Below are 26,341 nucleotides of genomic sequence, written 5' to 3'. Positions count from 1 at the left end.
ACTGGGTGTCCAGGTGGGTGCCACCATCACTCGACTTCAGCTGTATATAAGGCTGGGTACCATGAGATATTGCTCTAAATCTGGTTTTCATCAGACAGCAACTTAGTTGAAAAGGTAAATGCAATGACTTAAATCTGGCTAAATACAGTACATTAAACACAGTGATGGGGTTGACTGATGACTCACTCTGAACTTATTTCCACTGCTCTATCGATCGCTCCATACATTCATCATTGAGAAGAAACTCTAGAGGGCTAGGAATCTCCTGGTATCTTCTTGCTTTGTAAAGTGTTGTAGCCTGGATGGAAATTGTTTTGCCGACATTGTTGGGGAGTAGTGAACTACAGTACATATAGTTCAACAAGTAATTGAACTATATTTTGCAGTAGCTTGGTAGTAATAAACTAAATTGAAATCATGGTAGTGTCTTCAGTTGATAATGACTTTTTTGCCATGTAGCAGTGTAGCTAATTCCTGGAACTACACAATACTTTAAACAAAAAGACAAAGAAATATGGGTGTAGTAGGCAATGATTTCCTTTCTTTTTTGGGGCATCAGACCTACCTAATTCGTGTTTGAAACATCTTTTTTGGGGCATCAGACCTACCTAATTCGTGTTTGAAACATCTTTTTGGGGGCATCAGACCTACCTAATTCGTGTTTGAAACATAGGTTAAATGACATTCTGTTAACATATAACCCATATGACCCAACATACAAAGTGATATGTTCTTACAATTTGTAGTCTATGACATTTGAGATTTACATATGACCATTTTTGGATGTAGTGAACAACTTTTACAAATTAACTTTAGTTAAGTAAACTATATTTTTCTTAATGGTAGCTTTCGTTTAGTTTTACTTCTTCCAGTGTTAAGTAATTGGTAACTTGGTAAACTATATTTTCAGAGTAGGTTCCCCAACACTGTTTGCCAAACAGTAAATTCATTAACAGTTTCAAAATGTCTACATGCGTGTCACATTACTGAAGTGTGTTATCAAATTATATGCAGCATGAGTGAGGACCTAGCAGTTGCAACACAGAGGTTCCGCATGACAGGCTCGTTAGAAATGAGTGGCGCCGGCTGTACCTTGCAGCAGTTTGACACAAGAGGCACCGTGCTCTCGCGCTGTAAAGGGACATCGGCTGCACTGATAGTCTAGATAGTTGATAGACTAGCAAAGGGCTACCAAAAAGATCAACCCGACAGATTATCGGTCGTTCTCTATTTGGCTCTCATTCAAATTACCTCCAATGTTGTATTTTTTAATTCTTGTTCACTCTCTTAATCTAAATACCATGACTGTTTTCTCATTCGCTGGGAATGTTGTTTGGAAAGTCTGATACAATATAATTTGGTTGATATCGTTATCAACCTGCATAACCCTTAAACATATAAACGTTAATGTGCAGGGTGTGCTATTAGTGGTTCCTTTTTTGTTGTTGCAAAAAAGCATTTATTTTTGCTAAAATTGTAGTGGGTAGTTCCAGTAGCAGTATTCATTTTGTCAACAATAACTGTGATGAAAGATATTAGTCAACAACCTATTTTTCCAGACGAAAACTAATGACAATAACGAGACCAGATGCCATGAAAGAAACGATAACTATAACAATTTATTTTAATTTTTGTTTGACGAAAATGTAACAAGATGAGAAATCCACATGAGACTAATGGACATTCAATTTGACATGAAGCTCCTTTTAATCTGTTTTGTCCAATCATAAATGCATGCCTTTGCAGAATATTTTGTGCAATCTTCTCATTGGTGGGTAAAATGCCCTTCAATTGTGCAAGCGGTCACATCAGTCAATCCTCTCTCTCTCTTTTGAATTGATATGCGCAGCCAGGAAACGTCAATTGTAATTTACCAAAATAAGAAACAATCATGTTTTTGATCATCTTTGTTTTCATATAGGCCAATTTTGCTCTAATCACATCAGAAGCTCTATTTGCCATGTCCGCTGTTATTCATTTATCTATGTTGCTGCTCTCGTGATCCATAAATGTGAGTTGCGGTTGTTTTTCTTTGTTCAATTGGAAAAACGAATGCTATTTGCTGAATACTAGTAGTGAAAGCACTGTTATTTACCATACTCCGAGGGATATGATGGGGAGAAAATCAGAGCTGTAAATTGTTTAACCTGCAGCCAAGGCTATATAGCCTATACATGGTTAATTATGGCTGGCATTGGTTAAAATCTGCCATAATAACAATGTTGCCAGCTAAGGTATACGAGGGGATGGTAGGCCTAGTTGGACAAGGCTATCTGTGCACAAGATGGAAGATAAAGGTAAATATTATTTAATTGAAAGAAAATGCACAGACTATTATTTGACTATAATGACTGTGACTAAAACTAGACAAAAAATGACCAGACTTTTAGTCGACTGATAATAAAAATGTTACGAAGGATGAAATTACTAAAATGTGACTAAGACTTAAAGGTATTTTAAGACTAAATCTAAGACTAAAACTAAATATAAAATACTCAAGCTAATACTAAACTAATACTAAAACTAAATCTAAAATAGCTGCCAGAATTAACAATATCCAGTAGTTTGCTAAACCACTACATGGCAAAAAAGTCCACTGAACAAAAATATAAACGCAACACATAAAATGTTGGTCCCATGTTTCATGAGCTGACCCCAGAAATGTTCCATATGCACAAAAAGCTTATTTCACTCAAATTTTGTGCACAAATTTGTTTGCATCCCTGTTAGTGAGCATTTCTCCTTTGATAATTCATCCTCCTGACAGGCGTGGCATATCAAGAATCTGATTAAACAGCATGATCATTACACAAGTGCACCTTGTGCTAGTGAGAATAAAAAGCCACTCTAAAATGTTTATTTCACCTTTATTTAACCAGGTAGGCAAGTTGAGAATAAGTTCTCATTTACAATTACAACCTGGCCAAGATAAAGCAAAGCAGTTCGACACATACAACGACACAGAGTTACACATGGAGTAAAACAAACATACAGTCAATAATACAGTATAAACAAGTCTATATACGATGTGAGCAAATGAGGTGAGATAAGGGAGGTAAAGGCAAAAAAGGCCATGGTGGCAAAGTAAATACAATATAGCAAGTAAAACCCTGGAATGGTAGATTTGCAGTGGAAGAATGTGCAAAGTAGAAATAAAAATAATGGGGTGCAAAGGAGCAAAATAAATAAATAAATTAAATACAGTAGGGAAAGAGGTAGTTGTATGGGCTAAATTATAGGTGGGCTATGTACAGGTGCAGTAATCTGTGAGTAATCTGACAGTTGGTGCTTAAAGCTAGTGAGGGAGATAAGTGTTTCCAGTTTCAGAGATTTTTGTAGTTCGTTCCAGTCATTGGAAGCAGAGAACTGGAAGGAGAGGCGGCCAAAGAAAGAATTGGTTTTGGGGGTGACCAGAGAGATATACCTGCTGGAGCGAGTGCTACAGGTGGGTGATGCTATGGTGACCAGCGAGCTGAGATAAGGGGGGACTTTACCTAGCAGGGTCTTGTAGATGACATGGAGCCAGTGGGTTTGGCGACGAGTATGAAGCGAGGGCCAGCCAACGAGGGTGTACAGGTCGCAATGATGGGTAGTATATGGGGCTTTGGTGACAAAAAGGATTGCACTGTGATAGACTGCATCCAATTTGTTGAGTAGGGTATTGGAGGCTATTTTGTAAATGACATCGCCGAAGTCGAGGATTGGTAGGATGGTCAGTTTTACAAGGGAATGTTTGGCAGCATGAGTGAAGGATGCTTTGTTGCGAAATAGGAAGCCAATTCTAGATTTAACTTTGGATTGGAGATGTTTGATGTGGGTCTAGAAGGAGAGTTTACAGTCTAACCAGACACCTAGGTATTTGTAGTTGCCCACGTATTCTAATTCAGAGCCGTCCAGAGTAGTGATGTTGGACAGGCGGGCAGGTGCAGGCAGCGATCGGTTGAAGAGCATGCATTTAGTTTTACTTGTATTTAAGAGCAATTGGAGGCCACGGAAGGAGAGTTGTATGGCATTGAAGCTTGCCTGGACGGTTGTTAACACAGTGTCCAAAGAAGGGCCAGACGTATACAGAATGGTGTCGTCTGCGTAGAGGTGGATCGGAGACTCACCAGCAGCAAGAGCGACATCATTGATGTATACAGAGAAGAGAGTCGGTCCAAGAATTTAACCCTGTGGCACCCCCATAGAGACTGCCAGAGGTCCGGACAGCAGACCCTCCGATGTGACACACTGAACTCTATCAGAGAAGTAGTTGGTGAACCAGGCGAGGCAATCATTTGAGAAACCAAGGCTGTCGAGTCTGCCGATGAGGATGTGGTGATTGACAGAGTCGAAAGCCTTGGCCAGATCAATGAATACTCATGCACAAAATGTGTAGTTTTGTCACACAACACAATGCCACATATGGCTCAAGTTTTGAGGGAGCGTGAAATTGGCAGGCTGACTGCAGGAATTTCCACCAAAGCTGATGCCAGATAATTAAATGTTAATTTCTCTACCATAAGCCACCTCAAATGCTGTTTTAGAGAATTTGGCAGTACGTCCAACCGGCCTCACAACCGCAGACCACATGTGACCACGCCAGCCAAGGATCTCGCCTTCTTCACCAGCGTGATCGTCTGAGACCAGCCACCCAGACAGCTAATGAAACTGTGTGTTTGCACAACCAGATCATTTCTGCACAAACTGTCAGTAAACGTCTCAGGGAAGCTCATCTGCGTGCTCGTCGTCCTCACCAGGGGTTTGACCTGACTGCAGTTTGGCGTCATAACCAACTTCAGTGGGCAAATGCTCACCTTCGATGGCCACTGGCATGCTGAAGAAGTGTGCTCCTCACGGATTAATCCCGGTTTCAACTGTACCGTGCAGATGGCAGACAGGGTGTAATGGCGTCGTGTGGGGGCGAGAGGTAAGCTAATGTCAACGTTGTGAACAGAGTTCCCAATGGTGGTGGGGTTATGGTATCGGCAGGCATAAACTAGGGACAACAAACACAATTGTATTTTATCTATGGCAATTTCAATGCACAGAGATACGGTAATAGATCCTGAGGCCCATTGTTGTGCCATTCATCCGTCGCCTTCACCTCATGTTACAGCATGATAATGCACAGCCCCATGTCGCTAGGATGTGTACACAGTTCCTGGAAGCTGAAAATGTCCCAGTTCTTCCATGGCCTGCATACTCACCAGACATGTCACCAATTGAGCATGTTTGGGATGCTCTGGATCAACATGCATGACAGCATGTTCCAGTTCCCGCCAATATCCAGCAACTTTGCACAGCCATTGAACATCTATACGAAGGAGATGTGTCGCGCTGCATAAGGCAAATGGTGGTCACACCAGATACTAACTGGTTTTCTGATCCACGCCCCTACCTTTTTTATTATTTAAAGGTATCTGTGACCAACATACGCATATCTGTATTCCCAGTCATGTGAAATCCATAGATTAGGGCCTAATTTATTTATTTACATTGACTGATTTCCTTATATGAACTGTAACTCTGTAATATCTTTGAAATTGTTGCATGTTGCGTGTGTATTTTTGTTCACTTGTAATTAACTACTGAAAACATTGCAAAGATTTGAATTTAGTTAAACTACCATCAAGCCACTGCAAAATGTAGCTGAATTATTAGTTGAATTATATGTAGTTGCACTACTCCCCAAGTATGTGTAGTGTAATACCTAATGTGGCATGGTGACAGGGAGTGATATAGGCTAGGAGCAGATAGGAATTAAAACATGAAGGAAAACATTATCTGTAACTTAAATTCATATTGAAATACACTGGCTGCTGCTAAGACTGCTTTCTGGGTCCAACTGTTGAATCTGTTTTCGAAGTGTGTTTCTTTCGGTCACTGTTACGATAAGCAAGTACATTTCCATGGGAGCACAGTCTTGCGAGTTTGATGTTGTGTTTGTACATTTCTGCTGCGTACAGCATCAGAGCACCTTTGCCATCACCAGTAAACGGGATCAGTGCTGGAGTAACAGTCTCGCGAGAGCTAATTTATTTCGTGTTTTATCTTTTGTATTTATTCAGCGAAATAGCACAGTAATTAGGACGAAGTTCCCCGCATAAGGTTTGCTTGTAGAAGTAAATGGTTGTACTTTATATGATAGAACAAATGTTACATTTAAAAAACAAATAGACGAACTGGAGTAAGCACCAATAGGAAGGCTGGTGGTGCTGAGATTATGCTAATATTCGCCGCAAAGCATTCTCATCAAATAAGCAGAGGATCTTGATGTTTCATGACATGTGCGTATATATAACGATAGGCATACAAAATATAAACTTTTGGATGGTGTGGACGTGGACTAAAAATTCTAAATATATCAGTATCGTCTAAAAAAAAAAAATATTTTAACCATGTAACCATGACCTAAAATGACTTGCCACGCATACTTGACCATCGCTGCCATGTTCTCAATCCATCGTCAGTGAGGTATATCCTTACCTGTTACTTCAGAAATGAAGTATCAGAACGTGATGAATGGAGATAGATGAGAAATGATTATTCTCACCTGGTCCTCGGAGAAACGCAACACTCCGAGGATTCTATTCTGATTAATTGACGACGTAAGACGTTTTGTTAAATGAAAGTCACAAGTTCTAAAACGGTAGTTATTTTTCGCAATAGTTTGTAATAAATAAATACAAACGCAGTGCCCGGTACATCTAGCCAATTCTAGCGAACTGATTTGAAAACTTGATGACTTCCGCCCATGCACACAGATAAGATTCCCTAAAAACACGCCATTTCGAAACGGCTAGTGACTTTTTTGCAGCAGGTTGTAATTTACGCAGCAGGTTTGGAGAATTAAGTTATGGGAAATAGTATTGACATCTAAAATTCGTCAGAAGGCAAAAATAATGTCATTTGTGAGATATTCATAAACAATATGCAATAAAAGTATGTGGTGACGAGGTGGCCGAGTGGTTAAGGCGATGGACTGCTAATCCATTGTGCTCTGCACGCGTGGGTTCGAATCCCATCCTCGTCGGTGGAAGAGATTTTGTCTTGGATGTGAGATCTGGAATTGTAGTTTGTTTTCGTTTCACATTGCATTGTTAATGTTACGTATAGCTCAATTTCTAAACGATTATTTAGGGAAATTGCAATGTAATTCAATGTAAGGCCTCTCAAAACCTTTATAAATCAGGTACATTTTCTATATTTGACTACGGCAGTTACAGGACTGGGTCATAGCGATACAATTGAAATTCAGACGGCTACTTTCTTTCGTGACCTGTAATAAATAACATTATATTAATAAATATAGACTGAATCACGCTATAATGTCGTAAAACTTAAATAGATGGACAGCGTACAAAAAACATTTCGCTTCTTTTTTTTACCAGTGGTGCCGTGGCTTAGTTGGTTAAAGCGCCTGTCTAGTAAACAGGAGATCCTGAGTTCGAATCTCAGCGGTGCCTTTTACAACAGAATGTTGCTAAATTAGTCATTTTTAGGTGCTTTGAAGTATACACTAGCTATATTCCTACAGTCGCTGTTATATGTATTCCACCATGTTTACATGTTACTGAACGAACAAACTCTCACAGAATTAGATGTTCATCTATGATTCTCAAACGTCAAATTTCGAAGTGTTTAAGGTTAAATTTAGGCACTAACTCCATATTTTTAAGGTTAAGTTTAGGCATTAACTCCGAATGGTTAAGGTAAGTAAGGGTTAAGATTTAGGTTTAAAACAAAAATATTAAAAAACGACTTTCTACTGGATTCGAACATACAACCGGAAACAGCTGCTTACCCCAGCAAAAACAAGAGCTACTCAAAATAACACACTGCTAACACCAATCTCCCGATGTCCTCGGACATGTAATGGCGGTCGAATAATGACTTGAATCACGGGTGACCTGGCCTAAAAACTCAAATGGCAGCGGTGGGATTCGAACCCACGCCTCCTGAGAGACTGGAGCCTAAATCCAGCGCCTTAGACCGCTCGGCCACGCTACCTTACAGAAACTCAGGAGAAATGTTTTTCAAAACACAAGTCATAGTCAGCTAGCTACATGATAAGGTAATCATTTTTGTGTTGCTTCATTGTCCCTTATTACATACTTACTGGCACACACATACTGTATGTCGTCCTGCTAATTACTCTAGCTAGCATTAGTTTGTAGAAACAGCATCCAAATCTAAAATCTAAAATTGCACACACAAAAAAGTGGTACTATTCCTACACATTTTAAATCTACAAAACAGACTGTCCAGATAGATCGTTTAATTTATAGTTTCAGTTCTCACCGCTGGAGGGCGACCTTTTACCACAAACAATTTCAAATGGGACGTGACACTTAATTTTTGTTAATATTAATTGATAACAGACACACACGTTGAATACAATATATTATAAGTCCGTTGTCTCTACAACTCAAAACAATATTCTCTGATGGAACTGAGAAATGTCATACATGTGGGGAAATTGTTGTGTTTGTGTACAATTGTGTTTATGATTTTGCTCACAGTCCGACCTGTATTTGGTAAATGACCTTCTGTTGTATTGCAGTACTAATGTGTTATGTTTGTGCTTAGATAAACAAAACAAAAAACTGTCTACTGGGGGTCAGGTGCTGGGTCGGAATAGTGGTAAGGGTCAAAAAGGTCACGTCCCCAATCATAAGGGTCAGAAGGTGCTATTGTCTCCTCGGTGGCCATTTCTTCTTCTTCTTCTTCTTCCTCCTCCTCCTCCTCAACAGGGGCCACCACAACAAGTGGGAAAGTAGGGGGTGGTGGTGGCTCAGTCACCTGGACAGAGCGAGGTGGGTGATCGATCAGGCAGTCAGGGTCCCAGTAAGGGTCGCAGTCATACTCCATCCCTTTAATGACAATGGGAGAAGGAGGTGGGAGAGACTTCTTAGGGGGGGGTGGAGGTGGGGGAGGTGATTCAACAGCTGGCTCCGCAGGTCCGGCAGCGGCTATGACCACCTTGCCGGTTTGGGGTTTGCAGGTAGGGTTGTAGCGTGGGTCACAGAGGACTGGGATGGCCCCTGCAGGCAGGTAAACTATGTGAGCTTTACAAAGGGGGTCTTTGGGGTTACACAGATAAAGGACATCAGCCTCAGTTAGAGAAAGTGATGCTGGTGTAGTAGGAGGGGGCTGAGTGGTAGGAGGCACTGTGGTGGTGGTGGTAGGAGCTGCGGTGGTAGGTGGAGAGGTTATCACACCCAGGGCATTCTGGTAGCTGGAGGCGTCTGGCCCATAGACCTGCTCTAGGTGACGCATCTGCTGATACAGTATCCTGATCTTGTCAATCTCATACAGCTGGGAGAAATATAGAGAGAGAGATCCACACAGGATTTGAGAATGAGAGGGAGGGAAAGAGAAACTAAGTAATCAGATTGGTTGAGGGATGGACAGATGACAAGAACCTGAATTAAATATGGTTTAAGATTCATTAAAATGCTGCAATAAAATGTAAATAAATCTCTCTCATGATGTGATCCCTTTACTCACTCCTTCAATATGGCCGATGCTGTTGTAGAATTTGTAGTAGGACTGGAAATCAGGAGTGCCGCGGTGCCACTTGGGGTCCGGGTTGACGTTCCGTTTGGAGCGTGACTGAGACAGGAAGCCATGAGCCTGGGCAGAGTCGATGCTGACCTCCCCTACAGCTGCATTTAATGACAGGAATCATGGTGGGAGAGAGGGTGGATGGAGACAAAACATTTAAGCAAAATAATTAGAAAACCTCTTTTCTTTCTCACACGCGTGAACAATATCTCTCTCTCTCACACACACACACACACACACACACACACACACACACACACACACACACACACAAATCAAAGAATAGGCTACCCAGTAAAACAAGCATGTGCCGATGTTGTATTTTCTAATATTAGGGTCATTCCACGAAATGAGTGCCTTTTGCATCCCTTTAATATTTTAAGTAGAAAAATATATCGAATTTTAAACACCTGCTATATTAAATTAAGTGCATTTTAATATAGACCACATGGAGAATTCAATAAATCTGATTTTGAATACGAAAAAGCATTTAGCATTTTGACATGTCCCTCCATCAACCCTGTGTTACTTCTAGGAAGATTTGAACCCATTTAATCCCCAAAGTTTCACCATCTTTGTAAAGCCCTAGTTCTTTTTTTGCTTTGACAAAGTTATTTCTGAAGATTATTATTTATTTCAGTGTTCATTTACGTTTTTCCCTCATTTTAAGGTCAACCCTGTTTTGTGAACTGAACTCTCGTTTTAATATGGTGAAACATTTTCTTATTTTTTCAAAAGAAACTTTGAACATCTAATAGTCAAATCATAGTGTAAATGCAGGTGAGCTGTTTTGGCCATTTTCTGGTGTTTTGTGGTGGAAAACTGAGGGTGTCAAGCTTAACACATCAACCCTGTTACCCATAGATAAACAGGCTAGAAATGTTTTAACAATTTCATTTTTCGTGCAGCTTGCAGTCAATGGTTACTTTATTTAGCACTTAAAAGGCACTAAGTCTTTCAACCTTTTGAGATGGGAAAATGTGTTTTTTTAATTAAGTTGAATATGTGCTCATTATGACAGAACGTTCCAATCAAAAGTTTTTTGACCAAGTTACACTTCTCAAAATGCACACAATTGGTGGAACGACTCATTACCTCTAGCCTTCAGAGGTGTAGCATCCAGCAAACCTGCAGAGAGGGATCAGCGGTAGAGGAAACAAACAGGGTCAGAGGAGGAGAGGCGGCTTTTGCTCCAGAAATATCTGCACTCAGAACTTTATGAAAACAATATAACATTTTCTATTTCTTAAAAATCTCTTTGCATTATCACTTGCATCTACTGAAAGAATCTTACTTTTGCAATAGAAAGATAATACCCCATTCCATAGGCTATATTTAGTTGCCATCTAGGTTTAATGTGGAAACAGACCTGGCAGTAGGCAGCATAGTGTCCCCGTCAGGAGAACCTGAACAATCATCCTTGCGCCCTGGAGAACACACAGGAAGAAGCATGACTGGCGTAAAATACAGCTTGAATTCTGTTTTGATTATAGAACACACTAACATGCTCACCCAGTAGAGTTGTACTGGCATACAGACCAGCTGCATGTGCCAGGATGATCAGAGATAAACTGACAATTCACAATGCTCCAGTACCTCTCATATTTGAAACTACGTCAACATTAGCCTGTACTACCTGCATAAAATAATCGCTAATCTAGATGACTTCACAACAAGATTTTAATTTACCCCATGAATCACTTCAATCATCATTGTTGTTCTTATAACAGATTAATTACATTACACAGGAGCCTAAACTGGAATATAAAGATTTTCCCACTTCACTACAGAAAAGGCTGTTTTAGGTACGCAATCAACCTTTCCCAATAATGATAAATATATGAATTGAATTAACCGAGCCAGGCCTCTTGACCACCCTAATGATCAAAGTATTTATCATATTAAGTACATCATCTGCAAATCATATTCTTACTTACCTGTACTTGGATCTCTTCACAGTCTAGTCTCAGCCAGACAACTTTACAGTTCATAAATACTGTACTCAACACCACTCATAATTTGGGTGCTTTCCATTGGCTATTGACCCCAAGTAACTCCACCCCTTGCACCTCCACCATCATTTTGTTCTTGATATGTGGAAATGATTAAAGCGCTCATTAAATGCTATTATAAGTGCGTACACAAGGGTAATAAAGTCAAACTTCAAATGATATCCAACGCGCTGTACAATGGTGACATCCAGGCACCCGCTGAAGGCTGAAAACATGCATGGGGAGGCAGGGTTCCTTGATGTTATGGCCCCACTCCAGCAGCATATGGTCCTGTTAGAAATACTCAGAAGAAGATCTCAACTCACAAATACATTGTAGGCCACCCCTTTATGTCATATCACTACCAGTATGGTATGGCATGAACCTCATCACCTGACGCATGCATGTACGTCAAATTTGTTCATACATTTCCCAATACAGAAAACTTTCCCAAGTTTTTCAAAAAAGTTGAATACAGCCATTTTTATCTCAATATCAAATCATTTCTGGGTAAGAATTAAGTATCTTACTGTGATTCTTTTTAACCATTTTAATTTAAAAAACAGCTTCTTAGCAAGCAATTTCTCAAGCAAGAATTTTGCTAGGACTGTCAGGGAGTGTTCTGAGTGGGGAGGGAGAAACGGAAAATGAGCTGTTAGTAGCAGAGAGGGTTGGAACCATCTTTCTTATTGGTCTATTAACTCATTTGCCGCATGGTGATGTCACCACGGAAGGCCAAGACTCCCTTCCACCATGACATTTCAGTCTTTTCAGACAGCTCAAACAACAGGGATTTATCATTATTTCCACAATTTCACATATTATTGCAACCTCATAGTATGAAAATATTTTTAACACACAAGAAAATCGTGTTTTTGACTGCACTGGTCCTTTAAGCTCTGTTCAGATGTGTGTTGGACTCGAAAGGGGGTAATACACAACAGCTATTTTCCTGACGAAACCTGGTTGAACGGCAAAAGTAACCACTTCTCACAAAACAGATGGAGTTTTCCGTTTTAACTTCTGTTACTTGGCAAATTAAACATTTGTTTGGGGGTACGGTTGACTTCTGTTTCAGTAAATACTGCTTAAAAATTATATCAAAACCGCTCTTTACCACCTTGTGACTAGACATGACAACACCTGCGTTTCTTTGATGGTCAAGTAAATATTTAAGACAGGCTAAAAGTACATCGAACATAACCACATAGCACCCATATATGTCATCAGTAACAGTTTGCACAGTCAGACAGTCAAATTCTATGGCTCTAGGTTGTTTCTTTTTTACCCTTACTTTGGGGAATTTAGCCAGAACACCGGGGTTCACACCCTTACTCTTACGATAAGTGCCATTGGCTCTTTAGTGACCACAGAGAGTCAGGACATCCGTTTAACCTCCCACCCGAAAGACAGCACCCTACACAGGGCAATGTCCCCAATCACTGCCCTGGGGCATGTAGAAAGGAGTCTACATGAGAGAAATGAGCATAGAAGGATACACACACACACACAGCAAGGTTCTGTGAAATTGCTGTCAGAAATTACATTGCGCTACTTTACGATCACCCTGAGGGAGACAAATATCACAGAAAAACATTGTACCGCTGTGATCTTTAAGGAAAATACAGGTACCTTGTCATCATGTTCTCCACCGGGAATTGAGAAAGCAGTGAATCACTACCCTTCATAAACAAGACAGGCGCCGTGGCAAGGGGCCTCCTTGTTTACTTCTTTACTTTGATAACACAGTCACTACAATCTAAAACACATAAAATTAGTATTAGGCCTATAGAAATTATTCTTTAAAAAATTATTTTTACATGAATGGAAAAGCAGGACTGAGGGGTGGCAGTATGTCAGTAAGGGACTTCATCTGGGTTGTAGTCGTGGCAGAGGCCCCCTGAACAGGCAAGAGACGCACTTTAAGGAGGCGGAGGCGTCTCAGAGAGGTGCTTAAAACAGGTGTGAGGGGGGTGGGGTAGGAATCTGAGATATGCACTGAAACAGTGGGGACAACCTGACAAGAAACATTCTCACCATAATAATCATATATAATATCCTGTAATGATACAGCAGAGGACTATAAACCACTTTCATGGCCAACCTGTCCTAACCAGTATATCCCCCACCCCCTTCAAAAAACAAACATTCCAAGGAAATGTTTGGGGCGTACATTAAGACAACATACTACCATTATATGGCAGACAGTGGAGATGACTAATATATACTTTTGTGATAATACTGTTAAAAGGTAGTTTTTTCCAGTCGTGTGTCTTTGATACCTCTACAATGTTTCACATTAGGGATAAAACACTGTGGGCAATAGTATTTGGGGTTTTAGGCTGGGTATCTGTAAAGCACTTTGTGACTGCTGATGTATATTAAAATCCCTTTTTTAGATTTGATTGATAGATATAAACATCAATATGGAATTAAGTTCAAAATATGTTATTCGTCACTGGCCTTACAAGTTGGGATGTTGTAGCAAGGAGACTGCTATCCTCCTCAAGAACAAGGGAATAGATTGGTATTGCGAAAACGTTGGTTAGTTGTCAACATAATAATAAGTGCTACTTTGATTTACGAGTCAACATTCAAAGCTGTATTATTACAAAATACCTTCCAGCTACAGTCGAGTTCACGTCATACTTCGACAACACCTGGGGTGGTAAACTACAACTAGACAGAGTCTCAATGCAAGATGGATAGGGTCTGAACAAACACTTTATTTCTCACTTCTTCATCCAAACATACACTTCACATTTCTAATACCTTGTGTAGTGTTTGACATGTGATCTTCCGATCTTCCACTAAACTCCTATCTGTATGAGTTTACGGGCCTGTTTGCGCTGTCCCTTCCCATGTTTGTCACATGCTTCGTAAACAACAGCTGTAGTTCCGCTCCAGTGGTCGCGCTTGGCCAGTGCTGTCAGACCGAGACAAGTGCAATGCCCCTTAAGATTGCTGGCAATTGCCCACGACTCCGCCTCTCAACACAAGCTAGTCTTAGTGGCCCCATTTAGAATGTAAAACCACATAGAAGCATAGCACATGATCAGCAACTAGTTGCACTAAATTCCAACAAATTAGACTAAACAGAAATGACTGCTGGGATGTTCACACTAGAGATCCCTGGCAATGTTATTTGCGGCAACTGTGACTAAGGAATTCTTACCCTCTGGTGAAACTGGCTGAGTGGTGCACCTTATGAGTCAGAAAATGCTGGTTTTGCAGTAGGTCTGATGAGTTTATCTACTTGCACAAATAGCACTTTGGACACCAAGGGGCATAATGAACTAGTTCAATGGATGCCATCAATTCCAGGAAAATATGTAATTGGGAAAATAGAATGAAGTAGACTTCTTGTTGGATGACCACGTCAGAGTTTAGCAGATAGGACATCTGCTTTGTGACAGAAGTGCTCACATTGAGGTAGGTATAGGGAATAACCATTACCTGCACTGTAAGCACTTTATTACACAGTAGACAAGCTCCCCACAAAGCACCAGCACAGAACATTCTCAGTAAACCTTGTGAAGCATCAGGGGTCTCCACACATTCATTCAATGAAATGTAATTAGGGGGTGAAGTGTTAAAAAGATGAAAGGAAATGTTTTATGTATAGACTCTTCCAATTTTCCACAGTCCACAACACTTACGGATGGTCAATTTGAACCAATCCTAGGGATCTGAACCCATGCATCGAGTTGGCAGATACAGTGCCTTCAGAAAGTATTCACTCACACCCCTTGACTTTTTCCACGTATTGTGGAAAACGTATTGTTGTGAATTTAATATGGATCAAATTGAGATTTTCTTGTCACTGGCCTACATACAATACCCAATAATGTCAACGTGGAATTATGTTTTTTGAAATGTCTTGAGTGAATAAGTATTGAACCCCTTTGTTATGGCAAGCCTACATACATTCAGGATTAGAAATGTGCTTACTTCTTAGGGATAGGGGGCAGTATTTTCACGTCTGGATGAAAAGCGTGCCCAAAGTAAAGTGCCTGTTACTCAGGCCCATAAGCTAGGATATGCATAAAATGTCTGTGAGTATAACATAACTGATTTGGCAAGCAAAACCCCGAGCACAATCTATCCAGGGAAACATTTTTTTGAGGTCATTGTGTTTTCCAATGAATTTCTATGGGAAACCTGATTTATTAGGGCCCAGATTGCAGTTCATATGGCTTCCACTAGATTTCAACAGTCTTTAGAAATTGGTTGATGTTTTTCTTTTGAGAAATTAAGAAGTAGTTCTTTGTACGTGTCACTCAGAAGGTCTCTAGTATTTTGAACAGGAGCGTGCTCCGTGTTATTTTTCTTCGGTATTGGAAACAGATTATCCCGTTTTAAATTGTATAGATTATTTACATTTTAGGATACCTGAGATTGGATTAGGAACGTTGTTTGAAATGTTTCGACCAAGTTTATAAGTAAGTTATTAGATACTTTGTAGTCATGTTGGCCGAGTTGGAACCGGTGTATTTCTGAATCAAACGCGCTAAATAAATGGACCTTTTGGGGATATAAAGAAGGAATTTATCCAACAAAACAACCATTCATTGTGTCACTGAGACATTTTGGATTGCAAAAAGAAGATATTCAAAGGTAAGGCATTTATTATATCGTTATTTCTGACTTTTGTGTCACACCTGCCTGGTTGAAAATGATTTTCATGTGTTTGTTTGCGGGGCGCTGTCCTCAGATAATCACATGGTGTGCTTTCGGCATAAAGGCTATTTGAAATCTGACACTGCGGCTGGATTAACAAGGAGTTAAGCTTTATTTTGATGTATTACACTTATATTTTCATGAATGTTGAATATTAATATTTCTGTAGTTTGAATTTGGTGCTCTGCAATTTCACCGGATGTTGTCAAATCTATCCCGCTAACTGGATTGGCGCGTTAAGGGACCACTAAGAGGTTTTAACAAGTCACACAATAAGTTGCATGATAGTGTTTAATAAGTATTGTGGAGTACAATAAATATTGTTTAACATGATTTTTGAATGTCTACCTCATCTCTGTACCCCACATACAGATAATTGTAAGGTCCTTCAGTCGAGCAGTGATTTTCAAACACAGAATCAACCACAAAGACTAGGGAGGTTTTCCAATGCCTCGCAAAGAAGGGCACCGATTGGTAGATGGGTAAAAAAAATAAAAGCCTACATTCAATATCCCTATGAGCATTGTTTAGTTATTAATTACACTTTGGATGGTGTATCAATACACCCAGTCACTACAAAGATACAGGCGTCCTTCCTTTAGTTGCCAGAGAGGAAGAAAACCATTCAAGGATTTCACCATGAGGCGAATGGTGCCTTTAAAGAGGAACTGAAAGTGTTTTAACTACATTTCCGCAATAAAACAAAACAGACAATCATAATACCAGTCAACAATATCCAATTCCCAGTCGATGCTACAAAACCAACATCATAAGAGGTTTTAAAAATACATTATATTTGACAAAAAATTCCATGACGTACAGTAGGGCACTGTTGGCAGAATAGATGGATGCAGTTCAATTCATGATTAATATAATTCACCAATACATTTCTTGGTAGTCCAAAAAATATTGCTGTCGGATTGTAAATCACAGCTGGCCTGATACATTGTTTGCTGCCTTCACCTATTTGGGATGCACGGTTTCAATGACTCAATATTTTGGACAAAAACGGACAAATGTAACTAAGCCTGGGATTGTCAATACAATGAAACTAGCAAAGGCCATGATCACAAGTCATTCATGTGGCTAATAGGCTAGCATATATATTTATGTATCTATTTATTTAGCAAGCTAAACACACAGAGCCTAACTTTAGCTAGTGTAGCACCACGTATCATCGGCATATTCAACAGCGCTTAAGAAATATATTACCTTCAATAGTGTTGTGATCTTGTGATCAAGCCATCAATGTTTTGTGATTTTTGATGTCATAAATTTCAGTGGAAATAACATTACTACTATAAGCTTTTTGATAAGCGGTTTACCACCCCCCAAATCCCATATTATTGGCATATGGTCCCCAGTTATTGGCCACCTTACTATTTTGTTCAATTACAAGATACAGTGAGGAAAAGTATTTAGTCAGCCACCAATTGTGCAAGTTCTCCCACTTAAAAAGATGAGAGAGGCCTGTAATTTTCATCATAGGTACACTTCAACTATGCCAGACAAAATGCGGGAAAAAATCAAGGGGTGTGAATACTTTCTGAAAGCACTGTATGTCTCACAGATTGAAATAGACTGCTCCAGGCCAGGTGCAGGTACTGGGGAAATAATATTGTATCCACAACATTGGGCATGTTTAGGTCTGAATAGCATTTTAATGAGACCACAATCTCAAAGAACCTTAATAATAAAACATTCATTGTAAAAAAAATGTTTTAGTTCAAGCCAGGGTCATGGCTACTTGGGGTGGGGGGTTGGTTAGAGGTTGATTGTAAAACAAGCGTTTCACACACGTGACCCTCCCCTCCCTCTCGCATATAACAGTCATGTAGTAATAAATGTATGCGCTATGCAACCTTATTAGAGCGCCAGTATATATATTTCAGAAAAGCTAGCTGGTTTCGAATAAATAGGTTTCAGTGAGCAGTCAATTATTTGTCAACACACGGATTGTGCAAGTACACTTCTAAAATTAGGCAATAGATTACACATGACAGATAAAACAATATAGCTAGCGTTAGGTAATTTTTGCTAGATGAAATCAACCTGGTGATGCACTTTCAGACCTAAACAAACGTTGGGATTATTGAGATTTGTCCTTACAAATTCAGCTAACATTTATGCCACTTTCTTCAGGGGTAGCTATTTAACGTTACCCTCCTAGCTCAGAGATCCCTTTGTTGTGTAGCTAGCTAGCTAACGTTAGCAAGATGGATAGTGGCGCGTTTAGGTTTACACGCCTGATACAACCAAGTTGTGGACAAGCTCCACAGCTCAAATTGTCTAAAGACTTGGGCATGCAAACAATTTAGTTTGATGATCAAAGCAACATCGAGGCAACAAAAACAATCGAAAATAGGCGCGCATGCCAAACCAAAAACAATTCGTTACTAACCTTTAACTTGACTTAAAAACGCAGACTTTGTCGCCGTTTGTGCGGCTCACTTCTTACAAGCCCAAATTCCACGTTCTTCACAGAACCATTCACACAATCGCTCCAACAGCCGCTGTTTTGGTAAACAAAGAAGCACATGGCTTCACAACCATAGCGATATTCTTATTTTCTTCCGCTCATCAAATAGCTAGTACCTGCACTCTAAATGTTTTTGACCTTTCAGACATCTCAAAACATGTTGCTCTAGTGAAACTTCCATGCTTTATCAACGAAACAATACATTTTTACTTGCAAAAATATGAAAGTCTTCAACATGCTTTTTCCATGTTGCAAAACAGGAATGTATTCATTACTCAGATTCCGTTGCCAAACATTTGGCAACAGAAACCGTTTACTTCAAACGGAAACGATAGCTTATATTGGGTCAAATGCAGGTAAACCCCTCCGGGTTCCGTTCGACGTTGTTTGCTTCCGTTTGGTTCCTAAAGTAAATGGTATAATGTTTCCGTTGCAAAACCAACAGACAAAACGTTTTGCAACAGAATTAGCGTGATGAATTACACCCCAGGGCGAGCAGTGAGTCGTCCGCAGAGATCCCTGCCCGCACGTACAGGATGGATCTTGAGGGGATTTGATTAATGTCACGGTGCACTTAATCGAACTTCCTCAGAGTGACGCATAGGGTCAGTAACTACGTACAACACTTCGATTGTACTTTTTAAAATCAATTTTATCCCTCGCGGGTCATCCCCTAATAACAATATATCATTCCCAAATAATGTTCTTAACCCATTTTAGAGGTTCAAATGTATTGGGACAAAGGTGTGTCTATTTCTGTAGTATTTGGTCTCATATATGTAGCCCGTAATGACCTCATCAAGTTTGTGCTCTTTGTTTTGGTCGTGTTTCACATTATTTTGTGAAGATAATGGTAAAGTATGTCCTTTTGGAGTCACTTCTATTGTAAATAAGAAACACTTCTACATTAAAGTGGATGCTACCGTGATTATGGATAATTCTGAATGGGGGGGGGGGGGGGGGTGTATTTGGGCATCTATAACTTTCTCACTCATCATTATTCAAAATGAATTCAGGACTATCCGTAGTCATGGTGGCATCCACATTCTGTAAGGTTCTGTATTTATTTTCTTAGTCAACCTTGTGTTCTGTTTATTTGTGTTCTTGAACTTAGCCCTGTCTTTCATTTTTGTTAATTGATTTCACCTGTGTTAGTTACTCACCTGGTCTCATCAGCTCCTTATTTAGTTCTATTCATTCTGTTTGTGCCTTTGTGAGGTATTGTTCGTTGTGACTCTACTAAACCTGTTCCCAGCTCGTTTGTGAGAACCAGTTACAGCATTCAGTCCTAGTTTTGATTCGCCTGCCTGTGTATGGCCATTGCCTGCTTTCTGCGAATGTGTAAGAAACACCTGCTGCCCTCTGCATGTGAATCTACACCTTTTTCTCCCTGAGTATTCATTACACGTTCATGTAGGAGTGTTTAGAAACATTCTTTTCTTATATACTCCAAAATGACAATTTCTATTGGGCACAAAATCGTCTGAAACACAACCAAAACAAACAGTAAATGAATGCAACATATTTGTGGAGTCACAAGCTTGATGTCGTCATTGCGTACTATGAATATGGGAACAAATACTAAACTTGTTACTACTTTACTGAAACACATTTGTGAGTTTGTCCCAATACTTTTGCTCCCCTAAAATGGGGGGGGGGGGGGGGCTGACTATGTACAAATAGTGTTATTTCTAAACGGTTCACCCAATATGGATGGAAATACCCCCACATTAAACCTGATGGTCTTCTCTTTAACCCCATAGTCATTGTTTGATTTCAAACCAACATTTTTGAAGTATAGAGCCAAAAGAAGAAATGCTTCATAATAATAATTACGGGGGCACTGTATATTTACAGTTTGGGAGTGTGTGATATGGGGGTTGGAGACATGTTGATTATGACATTACTAAGAAAAACGTGTATCAACAATAGCAGCACTGAGCCTTGCTGTTGAAAAACAAACACATCAGTGTCCGACTTTCGGCTGTACCAGTTTAGTAGTCCTACAAAAAGAGTTTCTTCGGCCATTCCTACGGGGAAAGAATAGTGTCTAAGGTCTGATGTTAACACAGGATTAGGAGATCTTATATGTTTTGATATGAGAAATCAGTTAATTGCAGTCCCTTAAAATACTAACTACCTCTGGCACCTCTCTCATTTGCAAAATTATATTGTGGGGCACTTAAACATTTATTTTGTGAATCTTTCTTGGGCATACCAAGTGTTTGTTGTGTGAGATAATAGGATATAGGACAATAATGGTTTCTATATGTTACATATTAATGAAAAATAGCTTAATTATCCTGATTTTGGCCTCGTGTTCTTTCGTGCGCGCTTCATACCTGTGGGAAACAGTCAAACTCACTCGCCCACTATTCAATTAAGACTATTTTCGCAGATAATTTGTTTACCATTAGGCCTATAGTAGAGCGAAAGCGTGCAATGTATTCGACAAGTAATGCTAATCTAGTATACATATTTATTTTACTCCTTTTTCTCCCCAATTTCGTGGTATACAATTGGTAGTTACAGTCTTGTTTTATCGCTGCAACTCCTGTATGGACTTCGGAGAGGCGAAGGTCGAGAGCCGGTCGAGAACCCAACCAAACAGCACTTAATCCGGAATCCAGCCGTTGGAGGAATCACCGTACACCTGGCGACCGGGTCAGCGGGCACTGCTGCCGGCAGTGCGTGATGGGCCAAGGACATCCCTGCCCGCCAAACCCTCCCTGAACAACCCAGCTGGTTGCGACAGAGCCTGGACTCGAAACCAGAATCTCTAGTGGCAGTGCTTTAGACCACTGCGCCACTTGGTTGGCCCCAAGTACTGCTAATCTAATTAGAGGGGTCACAGCCAGCAGTCATAAACCCCGCCCATTTCTACAATTTATCTTCTTAAAATGTGATTTTAACCTAACCTTTTCCCTAACCCAAACTCTTAAATTAAGACCAAAATTCGAATTTGTGCTTTGATACATTTTTACGATATATCCAATTTTGACTTTGTGGCTGTGGTAACTAGTGGAAACCTAGAGGCGCAGTTCTGAAATGTTTTTAAGAAATTCAAGAATACTTTTTCCTTTTCCTTTTAATATCAGCCCTGCCTCAAATACATTTAAGTAATAAACATTTCAGAACCTGGACCAAAACTGGATTATGCCAGTGTAGTATACCAGAGGGAGGCAGAAGAAAACTGGAGGACTAGGGAATGTTTTGACTGATAGCAGAGATACTGCATATAATAACGAGATGATCTTGTCTCCTCCCCTACAAATGGGAGTCGTTGCCCCAAAGGCGGGAAGGCAGGTCGTCTGTTTATCGCGGTGTATTCCCGCGTGGGCCGATTTTGACTGGAGTGAACGTTTTTCTCCGCCAGAGTGACAACACACACACACACACACACACACACACACACACACACACACACACACACACACACACACACACACACACACACACACACACACACACACACACACACACACACACACAATAACATATGCACTATACATACACATTCATTTATTACTTTAGATATGTGGTGGAGAAGGGGGCTGAGGGCACACAGTGTGTTGTGAAATCTGTGAATATATTGTAATGTTTTAAAATTTTATTAACTGCCTTAATTTTGCTGGACCCCAGGAAGAGTGGCTGCTGCCAATGGGGATCCATAATAACTACATACTCAAAAGCCTGTAACAGAAAACTTGGACACGCAGGTTCGACTTCAAACAAGGAAGCAAAATATAATCCATTGTTCCATATTGTGGTAGGCGGTTTTAGCAACAGCAGTGCTGGACTGTGGTCGGCATGGATGATAGTTCTGATGGTATGGGTGGGATGATGAAAGTCATGGACCTGGATGGTCTGTGGTGAAAAGGAAAAGGGGAAAAATGGCCCTACCATAAGCGCTGCTGACAGCAGTGGTACTTCTAGTGTTGAGGACGTGAATAGGGTGAAGGAAGTGAAAAACAGAAGTAATGATGTGTCAGAGTGGAAAGTTATAATCGTGTTTGATGCGACCACCAGTCTCATCTACACCCTATTTGATTAACCAATGCTGTTAAGAAAGATATAGGGGAAGTCACATTAGCCCAGTTCATTGGTAATGGTATAATGTATATAATATATATGTATATAATATTTTGTGCTGACCATGTTCAGCAAGGGAAGATTCTGAACATGAAAACTCTCAACGGGAAGAAAATCACAAGTCATGGCCCTGGAGCTTCAGCTAGGCTGAGGGGTCATTTTTGGGGTTCTACTATCTATGTCCATAGAGGATATAAAATCAAATGTAGAGGGGGGCATAGTGGTTGAAGCCAAAATGCTGTTCAGAAAGAAAATGCCGGACCGAGCACGCCCCTATTCTCATCGACAGGGCTGTAGTGGAGCAGGTTGAGAGCTGCAAGTTCCTTGGTGTCCACATCACCAACACACTATCATGGTCTAAACACAATAAGACAGTCGTGAAGAGGGCACGACAAAACCTATTCCCCCTCAGGAGACTGAAAATATTCGTCATGGGTCCTCAGATCCTCAAAAGGTTCTACAGCTGCACCATCGAGAGCATGGTTGTATCACTGCCTGATATGGCAACTGCTCGGCCTCTGACCGCAAGGCACTACAGAGGGTAGTGCGTACGGCCCAGTACGTCACTGGGGCCAAGCTCCCTGCCATCCAGGACCTCTATACCAGGCGGTGTCAGAGGAAGGCCCTACAAATTGTCAAAGACTCCAGCCACCCTAGTCATAGACTGTTCTCTCTGCTACCGCACGGCAAGCGGTACCGGAACACCAGGTCTAGGTCTAAGAGGCTTCTAAACAGCTTCTACCCCCAAGCCATAAGACTCCTGAACAGCCAATCAAAGGGATACCCAGACCCCTCTTTTACGCTGCTACTCTCTGTTTATTATCTATGCATAGTCACTTTAACTCTACCGACATGTACATATTACCTCAATTACCTGACTAACCCGTGCTCCCGCACAATGACTCTGTACCGGTACCCCATGTATATAGCCTCACTATTGTTATTTTACTGCTGTTGTATAATTATTTGTTACTTTTATTTTCAATTTTTTACTTATCTATTTTTTACTTAACACTTATTGTTTCTTAAAACTTCTTAAGCATTGTTGCTTAAGGGCTTTTAAGTAAGCATTTCGGCTGTTGTATTCAGTGCATGTGACAAATACAATTTGATTTGATTTGAGGAGTGAAAGCTTGTCAGTATTATTAATGTTTGAGAAGGTTGTACCGAAGAAAGTACAGATAGGCTTCCTGGCTTTCACTGTTAGAGAGTTTGTCCCACCTCCACTAAGGTGCTTTAAATGCCGAAGAATGGGACATGTAGCGGCTCTGTGCAAAGGAAATAAAAGATGTGCAAAGTGTGGAAGGAAACATGATTATGGTGAATGTGGGAACAATGTTAAGGTTAAATGTTGTAATTGTGGGGGGGAACACAGTTTAGCATTTGGTGGATGCCAGGTGAAGAAAGAAGCAAGAGATGCCCAAAGATATAAAATCACTCATAATGTCTCTTATGCAGAGGCTGCAAGGCAGATTGGTGGAACTATTAGGCAGAATGATGGAGACAATAGGGTCCGTCCTGGAATAAGTGGACCTTACTTTAAGAAATGTTGCTCATGTTGGTCCAGACATGGATACGAGACCTGCTCAGAAATCTTGTTCTCACAATGTGTTGTTTCAAAGGACACCTTAATAGTTAATCAGATTGACTTCAATAGCCTTCACTGGAAAGGTTATCAGACCTGCCAAGTTGAAGATCACCGTGGAAGCAGCATGAGTTTTTAGGAGTAACAGATGTTACTGTCGCCATGATTGTTGATTTGTTGACTTCTAATGATGGAATGTCTCAGTATGATGTTAATAAGAGTTATGGTTTTTGTTATCCTTCAGTGGAATGCCAGAAGCCTTATTGCTAACGGTCAGGAGTTTTAAGAAATATGTAATAGATTTAGAGATTCAACCTGATGTGATATGTGTTCAACAACATGACTTAGACCACATCTTGATTGTATTATCCCTGGTTATTTTTCAATCAGATCTGATATATCAATTGGACAGGGTGGTAATTTTTCTACATTCATAAGAGAAGGTCTTGTATATCGTAATATAACTGCCCCATTTGAATATGAATGTGTGATGGTGGAAATCTACAGTGCAGGTAGTAATATTAAGTTACACAATTTTTACAACCCTTGTCGTAAACTATCTGAAGTGATGTTTGATGAAATATCAGGAGAATTGGGCTCTAGAGAGATATGGTGCTACTGTTGCCTCTTCTTTGGATGCTGTTTTTACCAAAAATGAGATGCGTTCAGCCTTAATAGGCTTTGGAGATACAGCCCCATTTTGTGATCAGTTGTGCTGTAATGTTTAAGCATTTACCTGATGAGGTCATGCTTGTTCTCCTGGGATTATTTAATAAGATTTGGAGTGAGGGGGTTATACCTTCTGGTTGTAAACGTGCAGTAATATTACCTTATGTAAAGCCTGGTAAGAAAGCTTCATGGTGCTGATAGTTATAGACCAATAGCACTGACCTCTAACTTGTGAAAAGATGATAGTCAATAGATTGTCATATTTCCTGGAGCATAGAGGTTTATTGAGTCAATGTCAAAGTGGATTCAGTAAAGGTAGATCTACTTTGGATGCATTAGTAAAGATGAGCAATGAAGTAGAAAAAACTCAGGTCATGAAAAAAGTGATGGCTACTGTTTTTTTTCTCATTTAAAAGGCCTATGACACGATGTGGAGAGAAGGCCTATTGATTAAGATGGAAAGACTTGGTATTGGTGGGAGATTATATAACTGGGTTTTGGTCCTCTCATTTAATCGCTCTTTTTGAGTTAAAATTGGATCCATTTTATCTGATGACTATGGAGTTGACAATTAAATTCCTCAAGGCAGTGCTATCAGTCCTATTTTGTTCAACATTATGATAAACGATGTGTTTTCAAATATAGGCAGGGGTATTGGGGCTTCCCTATATGCTGATGATAGAGCTATTTGGAAGAGGGGAAGGAATGTCTCTTGTGTGATCAAATCTTTTCAACAAGCTACAGTGGATGTTGAAAGATGGTCGATTGACTGGGGTTTTAAATTGTCTGTGGCAAAGTCTTGCTGTATATTCTTCTTGAAGATAAAAGTTGCTGATAATATACAGTTGTTTCTGTATGGACAGTCTATGGGGAGGGTTTCTAAGTACAAATATTCTAAGTACAAATATTCAATGAGTGATATACATGGAAAGATCATGTCATAAATGTTGAAACAAAGTGAAAGAAGTGGTGAATGTTATGCACTCGGTCTCTGGTTATGAATGGGGTGCTGACAGACAATCGTTGATGGATATTTATAGAGCTCTGATCAGGACAACAGTTGATTACGGATGTATAGTTTATGGAACAGTGGCACAGACTTGTCTTCAGAAGCTGGACAGGATCCAGTATACAGCTTTAAAGATATGTATTGGTGCATTTAAATCAACATCTGTATGTGCCTTACTAGTGGATGCAGGTGAGATGCCTTTGGATATATGGCTTAAAAAATTGTAATTAGCTTATTGGGTTGAAAGGATGTGAGGTTGAGCATCCCACTGCTACTGTTCTAGATGA

General features: G+C 40.1%; 1 protein-coding gene and 4 non-coding genes across 7 annotated transcripts; 3 read left to right on the top strand and 2 right to left on the bottom strand.

The window, feature by feature from the left end:
- Window positions 1-6,445: 6,445 nt before the first annotated feature.
- LOC116358336 (U8 small nucleolar RNA) lies at window positions 6,446-6,579 on the top strand. Its single transcript, XR_004206235.1, has one exon. It is a non-coding gene; the product is annotated as a U8 small nucleolar RNA (small nucleolar RNA).
- A 354-nt stretch (window positions 6,580-6,933) lies between these two features.
- Window positions 6,934-7,015, top strand: trnas-gcu (transfer RNA serine (anticodon GCU)). Its single transcript has one exon. It is a non-coding gene; the product is annotated as a tRNA-Ser (tRNA).
- Window positions 7,016-7,374: 359 nt separating this feature from the next.
- trnat-agu (transfer RNA threonine (anticodon AGU)) lies at window positions 7,375-7,448 on the top strand. Its single transcript has one exon. It is a non-coding gene; the product is annotated as a tRNA-Thr (tRNA).
- A 462-nt stretch (window positions 7,449-7,910) lies between these two features.
- Window positions 7,911-7,992, bottom strand: trnal-uag (transfer RNA leucine (anticodon UAG)). The gene has a single exon. It is a non-coding gene; the product is annotated as a tRNA-Leu (tRNA).
- Window positions 7,993-8,240: 248 nt separating this feature from the next.
- LOC109874306 (leucine-rich repeat extensin-like protein 3) lies at window positions 8,241-19,028 on the bottom strand. 3 transcript variants are annotated; one of them, XM_031809430.1, is made up of 6 exons: window positions 18,622-19,028; window positions 11,691-11,831; window positions 10,919-10,976; window positions 10,645-10,677; window positions 9,493-9,650; window positions 8,241-9,300 (listed from the first exon to the last, which is right to left on the bottom strand). In XM_031809430.1, exons 3-6 carry the CDS (start codon window positions 10,965-10,967, stop codon window positions 8,593-8,595), a joined length of 948 nt encoding a protein of 315 aa, XP_031665290.1. In that variant the 5' UTR covers window positions 10,968-10,976; window positions 11,691-11,831; window positions 18,622-19,028; the 3' UTR covers window positions 8,241-8,592. The 3 variants fall into 3 exon arrangements, with proteins under 3 accessions (XP_031665290.1, XP_020321754.1, XP_020321753.1); XM_020466165.2 differs by lacking the exon at window positions 11,691-11,831 and having other exon boundaries at window positions 18,622-19,014; XM_020466164.2 differs by having other exon boundaries at window positions 10,919-11,831; window positions 18,622-18,983.
- Between the last annotated feature and the right edge of the window lie 7,313 nt (window positions 19,029-26,341).

This window comes from Oncorhynchus kisutch, linkage group LG29 (assembly GCF_002021735.2).
Source record: "Oncorhynchus kisutch isolate 150728-3 linkage group LG29, Okis_V2, whole genome shotgun sequence".
NCBI classification, from domain to species: Eukaryota; Metazoa; Chordata; class Actinopteri; order Salmoniformes; family Salmonidae; genus Oncorhynchus; species Oncorhynchus kisutch.
This window is presented reverse-complemented; position numbering and strand designations above follow the sequence as displayed.